Raw genomic sequence first — 11,172 nt, forward strand, 5'->3', positions numbered from 1 at the left:
TTCATAATGTTGAAATAACTGTTGATAATGCTGAAATAACTGTTCATAATGCTGAAATAACTGTTCATAATGCTGAAATAACTGTTGATAATGCTGAAATAACTGTTCATAATGCTCAAATAACTGTTCATAATGCTGAAATAACTGTTGATAATGCTCAAATAACTGTTCATAATGCTCAAATAACTGTTGATAATGCTGAAATAACTGTTCATAATGCTCAAATAACTTCATAATGTTGAAATAACTGTTGATAATGCTGAAATAACTGTTCATAATGCTGAAATAACTGTTGATAATGCTGAAATAACTGTTCATAATGCTCAAATAACTGTTCATAATGCTGAAATAACTGTTGATAATGCTGAAATAACTGTTCATAATTCTCAAATAACTGTTCATAATGCTCAAATAACTGTTGATAATGCTCAAATAACTTCATAATGCTGAAATAACTGTTGATAATGCTGAAATAACTGTTCATAATGCTGAAATAACTGTTCATAATGCTCAAATAACTGTTCACAATGCTGAATTAACTGTTCATAATGCTGAAATAACTGTTCATAATGCTGAAATAACTGTTCATAATGCTGAAATAACTGTTGATAATGCTGAAATAACTGTTGATAATGCTGAAATAACTGTTCATAATGCTTAAGTAACTGTTCATAATGCTGAAATAACTGTTCATACTGCTTAATTAACTGTTCATAATGCTTAATTAACTGTTCATGATGCTGAAATAACTGTTCATACTGCTTAATTAACTGTTCATAATGCTGAAATAACTGTTCATAATGCTGAAATTGTTATGGGAACAGAGGAACGGGACCCATAAAAAGGCAACACAACAGATTCAAAGGGGAAAACGCCTGGGATATGATGTATGTAATTAATCAATGTGTCGGGAAGCTGGTGACTATGTGTGTGTGTTAACAATGTAGAATGGGGTCTTACCGTGTTGTATTATGTGGTGGGCCAAGGTTGTCTAAAACAACTCCTAGGAATATTCGGGAGTCTGGGGTCTTAATACAAGGGACAGGCGAGAGAAAAAAAACACGAGGGGCAAGCTAGCGGAAAAGAACACGAGCGTGGGTGGTTCGGGAACGGCATCCCCACACTACTGTTCCTGGTAGAACGAACTTGCGTTGTCCTCAGAGCAGGTCAACGTTCATACTCCCCTCCGTCACTGGCAAGGAGACAGGAGCCTCTGATTGTAGATTGTTTACAGGTGTCGGCCGAGTACTTCTAAAGACGCGCGTGCGTCAGGACGGTGTGACGGTCTCTCATTTTAAAGATGACAACGTGGTACTGCATTTTGTTTACAGTTTTTGTTTTTGATCTGAGACGTGGGCTGGAGTTTAGTGGGTATAGGGGAGGGTTGCTACTGGTGGCAACAGTGACCTCGGGCTCTATTTTTCTACTTTTCTTTTTTTTGCCTAGAGGTCACTGTTTGACAGCATTACAGATTCTACCTTTAAGGCAGATATCCCACTGACTGGCCTTAGTGGAGGCGGTGCCACAGTGTTTTCAGGCATCTAAGAGAGCGGGGGCGATCGCTTGAATGGACTGTGAATGTGTGAGTGAATGTGTGAATGTGAGTCATACGTTGTAAAGTGCTTTGGATAAAAGTGCTATATGAATGCAGTCTATTTACAAGGTGATAGAAGCGTTCACAATGTATGAAACCAGTTGCTATGCATTGCTGAGGTCATGGAATGCTTTCCATCAAATCACAATCATTGGTCATAAATTGCATTCATCCTATATTTATCCAAGTGTTTTTTCCTCATGTGACATGGCACAAGTCAAATGACAAGTGATCTTTTCTATTCTGATTTCGGGCACTTTTATATGTGGTCCTAAATCAGTTACAGGTCTGATTTGTTTTAATTAGCTGACCTCCACTGGATTAAACCTGTAAATTATCATAAACTGTGACTTCAGTGTCCTCCATGTTTAAATCTATCTTCGTTATTGTTCATTTGTGCATGCGGGTCAGTTCAGGAGCGTGACCAGTTCACACTGGAAACTGATATTGGCCACATTAAAAAAAATTATGTGAACAATGAAACAAAACTAATCAGATCTCAGCAATAAATCAGAATTGAGCACTAATGTATTCATTAATCTCCTTTAATCTTCTGTTACATCGGTGTTAGTTTAGTGTTGTGTTGTGTGTGTGTTTTATTTGTCTGTACTATAGAATATGTGTCAAGAGCCCATTACTGTTGAGCCCTGGAAACACATGAATGACCACCCCTCTCTCTCTCTCTCTCCTCTCTCTCTCTCTCTCTCTCTCTCTCTCTCTCTCTCTCTCTCTCTCTCTCTCTCTCTCTCTTTCTTTCTATCACTACTGTACTCTCCATCTCTCTCTCCCTCTTGTTGTCTCTCTTTGTCTCTCTCTCTCTCTCTCTCTCTCTCTCTCTCTCTCTCTCTTTCTCTCTTTCTGTCTGTGCCTCTCTCTCATAGATATATCGACGCTGCTGGTTGGTGTTTAAGAAGTCGTCCAGTAAAGGACCTCGACGGCTCGAAAAATACCCTGATGAGAAGTCAGCCTACATCAGAACCTGTCCTAAGGTCTGCCCTGGGAACACACACACACACACACACACACACACACACACACACACACACACACACACACACACACACACACACACACACACACACACACACACACACACACACACACACACACACACACACACACACACACACACACACACACACACACACACACACACACACACACACACACACACATACATACAGGCCCGGACTGGCCATCGGGAGCACCGTGAGTTTTCCCGGTGGCCTGGCCTGGACAGATAAAAAACAATAATAATTATAAAAATAATAATAATAATAATTATAATAATTTTTTTTATTATAATTAAAAAAAAAATGCCAGGCCATTGTTTCTAGTTGTGGCGGCACGATAGTTAGATAGCCTAGGTGGGTGGGGAACAACCAGGATTTCACTGTCTGCGACAGAGTTGGAGAACTATCTGACTCTCTCCCTCTCGCGGATCACACACACACAAATGGAGCCGTGCTGCCGCATGTGATTGGTGGAGGCGGGACCAGGCGATACAACTGATTGACAGCGGAGGTGGCGAATGGAATGGCAGATGACACTCAGATGCAGAATAACAGCCAGGCAGTGAGCCAGGTAGTGAGGGACTCGGGAGAGATATAGTAGAGCGAAAGTCAATTAACGTTGATGTCAAGATGGACAGCAGAAGAAAGAGAAAGGGTGGAGGAGAGAGGGATAAAACAAAGAAAAAGAAAGGCTCTTACAGGAGATGCTGCTAAATCCGGCAACATTTATCAAATGTTTTCTTGCACCAAGGTCAAGGAACCAGCAGGTTAGTCAGTGATAAAAATAAACATGGATGTTAGCTAGCTAACGTTACCATGCAATGCATCATCTCCCCTGTCAAAAGCCCAATGTTAAATCTGCCAAGAAACAAATAAATTATTTAACCCTTGTGTCTGAAAACTAAAGTGTTATACTCTTACCATATTAGGGGACTAAATTGAAAAACGCCATAAAAAGATTATATGTTGAAATAATTTCCCACTTTCTTTTCCATAAATATTTTATTCAACTTCAGATTAAAAAATAAATACTCCCACTTTTCTGAAAGGAGTTGTTAAATCTGACATTACAAAAAACAATATGTGGTGGTTATTAGGGATGCACCGAATGGGAAATTCTTGGCCGAAACCGATACCGAAAATAGGAAACAGTTGGCCGAAAACCGAAAGCCGAAAGGCCGAAAATGATTCATAGAATAGAATATTTTTTTACCAATGTTGTTCAGCTACCTGATTATGGAAAAATATATGATTATGGCTAAACTTAACTTAAATAATAAATAATCACTATTATGGGTCTTTTTGTATCACAAACAGTACTGTATTTGCAAATCTGGTATGTCATAAATGTATAGATGTAGCAGTACTGTCTATCTGTATGTCATGTATGTCATATATGTCCTGATGAATTGAAAATGGGGGACCCTGATGTAAACAAGACGAAAGTCTTTCTCTATGTCTGGATCCCCTTAACAATTGTGTGTATTGAGCTGTACTGTATTGTACCCATTCTGCAATCTGTTAATAAAGTTTTCAATCAATCAATCAGAGAGAGAGAGAAAGAGGGGGAGAGAGAGAGAGAGGCGGACATCTGTGCTCTACTGAGCACACCTTTCTAGTCCCCAGATGACTTTGGCACAGTAGACAGCGTCAATGTGAGAGAAACAATCCCTCCCCCTCTCGCTCTGAATAATATGCATATTAGATCACTCAGTGATATATATAGTAAATAAGGATAAAGTATGTTAAAGACGCATTTATTGGACTTGTTGCGCGAGGAGTTTACATACTGTAGAAACAGCGCGACTCCCGAGGAGATGCATTGCTCCCGAGTCCCAAGAGGAGTATCACGCAGGACTGAAGAGCTCACAGCGCGCATGTAATGAATCCGCGTTTTGATGACATCATCACAACAACACGCGTTAGGTTGCTTCTGTTTCGGTGATATATTTTCGGTGAAAAAACTCTTTCGGCCGAAAGCCGAAAGGCCATTTTTGGCCATTTTCGGCCGAAAACTTTCGGTGGCCAAATTTTCGGTGCACCCCTAGTGGTTATGATCGGGGCTGAAGTTGAATAAACAATTTATGAAAGAGAAAGTCAAAATAATTCCAAGATAATTCAAAGATTACACACCTTTGCCACATATATTGGCTACAAACGTAATCACTGCAAAGTTATAAAAAATATAAGAATCTGATCAGACACAAGGGTTAAGTTGTTGTTCCCTTTCTAATTTCCTCAAACATCTAGTCTAGTTAATGTGATCAATATTATTTGACAATTGATGCTTTTTGTTGGAAATTTCAGTCAGTGAGCTCATACTTTGAGCTCATTTTATAGTTAAAATGATTGAGACAACGCAATCTTCTGTCTTCGTTGTGCATGCATGCGTGTGCTGAATTGTTGGCTCATTAGTTTGTGATTCAATTTCACATGCACTAAAATTCACCAGAATGCAGGAAATTAAGTCTTTGTAACTAAAATGTTCCTGGTGGGGGACCCCCCGCTTAAAAAGTGGCCTGACTGGGGCTATATTTTGCGCTATATCTCCCGGTATGAATTATTTCCCCAGTCCGGCCCTGCATACATACACAAAACATAGACACACACACACAAAACACACACACAAACATACACCAAACACACACACAAACATACACACACAACACACACACACCCACAAAAAACACACACACAAACATACACACACAACACACACACACACAAAACACACACACACACACACACATACACACAGAAAACACAAACACACACACTACACTATTGACTTGGTGGAGCTGCTAACGTTAGCAGTCTCTTCATGATCCCTGTCATCCTCACCATCGCCTCTGATATTTGGCGAGTCTGAAAAGGATGTCTATTGTTTTCCTCCCTCTTCCACGTTAATCATAAATATCACATTCACTCGGAAAGCTGATTGTTTAGCTAACGTCAACATAATGTCTACTAAATAGAACATCTGACTAACGTTAGCTAGGTTAGTGTTTATGTAGAGGTTATGTAGCCTACTAAATAGAACATCTGACTTCTATCTGAATAACATTTTAAAAACTTTATTAGTCCCGCAAGGGGAAATTTAACGCATGAATACGGCAAACAGCTGCACTTATACACATCCAAGACAGAACAGGGGTCAGGAGACTTACATGACACTTTTAAAGCACAAGAAAGATGACACTGTTAGAACAGGATCCTTATATACTGTAGCTGATCTGTCAAGTCTGATAAATAAATTCGTTCAGTACAAAAAAAGTGCACTTTCGTCAAAAAGGTTCAAATCAAGGGGTCAAAAGGTGCATATTAGTGAACTGACCATTCCTCGCACTGTGGCCATTCACTAGTCACAAACTTCCTTCTGTTTGTTTTACAGGCAGGCTGTCTAAAGTGCTTTCCTGATGGAAGTCATCTGAACGTTAGCTAGGCTAGCAAAATCACGGTTGTGATGGTTGTAAGCGTCACCTGTTCACAGCTGTATATTGAAGGAAACCCTGCACACATGCCCATATCTATACACAGACACACACAGATCAGAGCACTATGACTGTATTCTCATCACAGTATGACATCACTCACTCTACAGGAGTCATTAATCTCTCTCTCTCTCTCTCTCTCTCTCTCTCTCTCTCTCTCTCTCTCTCTCTCTCTCTCTCTCTCTCTCTCTCTCTCTCTCTCTCTCTCTGTTTTCCCAATGTGTAGTCTCTATAAAAGCGTTCAAATTTGTAATTAGTTCAGTACCAGCTTGGCAATAGCAGATGTAATAAATGTGATTGCTTTCAATTGCAGCAACAGTTTGTTGGGTAAATTCATGACAAATGGTTTTCACAACACTTATAAACTGTTTTGTCAAATAGCTTTTCTATAACACCTGGCTCCTCATTGACACAGTCATAATTATAACAGTCATTATTATCTTTCAAGAGAGATAACCTCCCTAGAGATACCATACATCTTCTAATAGATGGGCCAAGCTACTATTTCAGTGTAGATGTTTTTTCAGTGTACCAAGACTAGAAACAAACCATAAGTCTTCTAACAGATGGGCCAGGCTACTATTTGAGTGTAGATGTTTTTTCAGTGTACCAAAATTAGAAATATACCATACGTCTTCTAATAGATGGGCTAAACTACTATTTGAGTGTAGATGTTTTTTTCAGTGTACTGTACTAAGATTAGAAATATACCATACGTCTTCTAATAGATGGGCCAGGTTACTATTTGAGTGTACTGTAGATGTGTTTTCAGTGTATCAACACTAGAAACATACCATAAGTATTCTAATAGATGGACCAGGCTACTATTTGAGTGTAGGTGTGTTTTCTTTTTCAGTGTATCAACACTATAAACATACCATACATCTTCTAATAGATGGGCCAGGCTACTATTTGAGTGTAGATGTTCTTTTTTAATAATAAAAAAAAAATTATCAACACTAGAGACAACATCCAACTCAGAAATGGCCAACTTTGTAGCATTGAACCAACTGACTTTTTACATGTGCGGTTGCCTAGGTGACAGAGATCAGCAATGTGAAGAATATCACGCGGTTGCCCCGGGACACCAAGCGCCAGGCGGTGGCCATCGTGCTCACGGATGATACCTCACGGACATTTACCTGCGAATCAGGTACAACGAGGAACACACACGTTCAGATGGTGATTAGATTAGAAGTGACGCCCCTTGATGAGTCCCGTATTCAGCAACCAAACATTTGCCATTAAAGGTATCCAATGGACTTCCTGATAGGGCTTTGATGATTAATCGAGTTTCAATCTCAAATTAAGATTTTGGATTATCCACATACTGTGTTGCTCTCATTTTGTCTTTGTAGCATACCCTTCCTTCACAGCGGTGCAGGAATTTTGTGGTATACTTTGGGGTATTTTGGGGTATTTTGTGGTACTTTGGGGTATTTTGGGGTATACTTTGGGGTACTTTGTGGTTATTTGTGGTACTTTGTGGTTCTTTGTTGTACTTTATGGTGATTAGTAGGACTTTGTGGTACTTTGGGGTATTTGGGGTATTCTGTGGTACTTTGGGGTATTTTGGGGTATACTTTGGGGTATTTTGTGATACTTTTGGGTATTTTGGGGTATACTTTGGGGTATTTTGTGGTACTTTGGGGTATTTTGGGGTATACTTTGGGGTATGTTGGGGTATTTTGTGGTACTTTGGGGGTATTTTGGGGTATACTTTGGGGTATTTTGCGGTATACTTTGGGGTATTTTGTGGTATACTTTTGGGTATTTTGGGAGTATTTTGTGGTACTTTGGGGTATTTTGGGAGTACTTTGTGGTATTTTGGGGTATTCTGTGGTACTTTGGGGTATTTTGGGGTATACTTTGGGGTATTTTGTGGTACTTTGGGGTATTTTTGGGTATACTTTCGGGTACTTTGTGGTTCTTTGTGGTACTTTGTGGTTCTTTGTGGTACTTTATGGTGATTAGTAGGACCCTTTACAATACAACTCTGTTGGATACTTTTAATGAGCTGACAAATCTTTCTCCTAACTTCAACCTATTCTCTTTTACATTTGAAAACCCTAAGTCATTGCTGCTTCTTGCCTCACCTTAAATGAACATTAAACTGGATATTTCACTTTAGTAGAAGTTTCAGTAGTCTTACCTCTAGTTGGTCATCTACTAGTAAACTAGTGACCACTGCTGTCCCTGTCGTCCTCTGTCAACACCACAATTCCTCCCCAGGTGTCAGGCTCCTCATTCACTTCCATTCAATTTGGACACCTAGTCTAAATATCATATGTCTGAAGTATAAACCAAACTACTGCTATGAAGATTTCAATAAAGCAGATTTGGAATCAATTCTAATCAAAGGTACATGTTTGTAGTGATGTATTTTGCAGATTTATGACCATTGACAAATAAAAGCAGATCCAGTAAGTTTGAGTGTACTGTGAATCTTGTTTCTGGATTAGTTACTGTGGTTACCTGCTGCCTTGCTGAAGGAAATACATCATTTTTAAACTCTGAAAAATATAACATAGAATAATTGCTATAAAGTTTGTTTAAATAACTTCCATCAGAGCCAGCATTACTCATGGTGGAAATAAAGCTGAATTACAGCATACCGCGCAATGTAACCATGAGAAGATTCATATGCATTACATTAGCTGAGCTTTGCAAAACTCTATCAGAATGGAACTTCTCCACCTCAGACATTGATCCTGTACCTACAGCATTTTGTAAACGGGTGTTTAATAGTGTTTCAAGTCCTGTAGATCATCGGGTAGATCATCAATACTTCCCTTAGGACTGGTATTTTCCCAGATGCCTTTCACAAGTCTTGAGGTTATCGTAGATTCAGAACTGAACTTCAACTCCCATATAAACAAAGTGACCAATTTTTTTTTCTTTCATCTCAGAACGGTACGACCATCTATAAATCAAAACGATGCTGAGAAGCGAATTCATGCAATCATATCTAACGACTACTGTAATGCATAAACTGTTCTACTAAAGTTTGTTCTAACTAAACGAAGTTTTACTAAAGTAAAATATCCCTTTAACCCTAAAAGGAGATCTAGTGTAAATGGCTGAACAAGTAAACATTGTGTTGTCATTCCTCTTCATCATCTTCTTCTCTGGGTCATCAGGTGAATACGGCAAGAACTGAATGATGGCTGTGTCTTTATAGTTATGCAGTTACGATTTTTTTTCATGCAATCAATTCTCACAACACAACGCCCTCTGTCCCTCATTCCTCAGAGCTGGAGGCTGAGGAGTGGTTCAAGACACTGTCAATCGAGTGCCTGGGGACCCGCCTCAATGACATCAGCATGGGAGAGCCTGATCTGCTGGCTGCTGGGGTTCAGTGTGAACACACAGGTAGCACACACACACACACACACACACACACGCACACACACACACACACACCAGTGGCGGCTCGCCACTAGTGGGCGCAAGGGCGCCGACCCACCTGCTGGCCAGCTGCTGTTAAATCAGAGAAGAAGACAATAAACTTTTTCGTTTTTGTGTTTTATAGCCCTATAAATAATATAAACATGTTTAAAATGAATACTATTTACTCATTTTAAGTATGTTTGTATTTCCAATGCACAATATAACGTTATTATCTAAATTAAAAAAACATCGTTTTCTTGAGCAGGAAGTGACGTTTTTTTTATTTTTTCGTATTTCTCGCCCGAGGGCTAGAAGCGATCGCGCTCTGAGTGCGCGTCACAGTTTGATCGCTGTCCTCCGTCACAGCCAATCAGTGCATACGGCGTTGTGCGTTGAAATATGACTATTATGTTGGAATCCGAGCGCAATTTGAAGCGGTCTAGCCCAGCAGCGTGAACTTCCGTGAAGAATTTCCATAGCCGCATTTTCGTGGAGACGCTCTGATTGGCCGACGCGATGCCAGTTTTTTTCCATAGCCGCATTTCTCGGGTTCTTGCTTAGAGAGAGAATGCGCCAGGTTTATTCAAGGACTGAGTATTTTCATTTCGATTTATAGTTAGCTAAAGCTACCACCATGGAATTGGATAATTCTGTTAAATCCATCAAATCAACACGTTTGAAAGACGGACAAATCATTGGCCGAATCCAATTTCTAGGTTATTATTCCTAGGTTGGTGATCGGTGGAGATAGTTTGTTGTGAGAATGATGCAGGCAGCTGTTTGTCTTAGACGAGCGTACCGTGACTGCAAGTTCTTTAGACTGTTAAGCTTAGGCACTCTTTCAAAGTTGGTTATGGTTAGAGTTTGTCTTAGAGCATGGCGATAGAACGCCAGGTAGTTTGCAGGCTGTTCGAGGCGGAAATGGACAAAGACACAGCACTTCACTCACACAGCTTGTTGGCTAACAACAAGCTATATGGATGCGCACAATGGATGGACATCAACACAGGCTGGATGGACAATGCCATAGAGTGGATATACTTTATCAACAAGCCAACAACAAGGTAGATTAGCGATCTTAACTCTAGTTTAATACATGATACGTAACTCTCTCTCTCGCTCTCTCTCTCTCTCTCTCGCTATACACACTACAGCTGTCTCCGCGAAATGCGGCTACGGAAAAAAGTATTGACTGTGCTTGCTGAGACGATAATAGGCTGGCGATTCAAAACGCGCTGCTGTGTTTTGTGAACTATAACATTTATTTAGCTGCTGCTGATGCATAATGAATGAATGGTGAGTTGTTTAAAATGACAACATACATGTGTTAATTATTTGATTTGATTGATCCGAGAGACAGAGAGAGATTGCTCCAGAGCATCTCAGAGCATTACATTTTCAACTCGACCTATTAACGTGAACCTGCGACCCACAAGGCACCAGCGGCAGCGGCCGCCACTGACACACACACACACACACACACACACACACACACACACACACACACACACACACACACACACACACACACACACACACACACACACACACACACACACACACACACACACACACATTTTAATACTTTATTTGTTCCACAAATTATATTACATAAACAGGGAATCAAATGTATCGGGGCCAAGCAGCGCTGAACACTTAAGGGTACACATAGCACCTCCTATAA

The 11,172-nt window shown here is 40.0% G+C and overlaps 1 protein-coding gene across 1 annotated transcript in view; it reads left to right on the forward strand.

Moving 5' to 3' along the window:
* Positions 1-11,172, forward strand: part of dok4 (docking protein 4) — a 117,915-nt gene that overhangs the window by 85,775 nt on the left and 20,968 nt on the right. Inside the window, exons 2-4 of the mRNA XM_084308276.1 lie at positions 2,476-2,583; positions 7,137-7,251; positions 9,351-9,470. Coding sequence (XP_084164402.1) covers positions 2,476-2,583; positions 7,137-7,251; positions 9,351-9,470 — 343 coding nt within the window. The remainder of the gene's footprint in view (positions 1-2,475; positions 2,584-7,136; positions 7,252-9,350; positions 9,471-11,172) is intronic.

Source organism: Notolepis coatsorum (assembly GCF_963971535.1).
Source record: "Notolepis coatsorum genome assembly, chromosome: 2".
Classification (NCBI taxonomy): Eukaryota; Metazoa; Chordata; class Actinopteri; order Aulopiformes; family Paralepididae; genus Notolepis; species Notolepis coatsorum.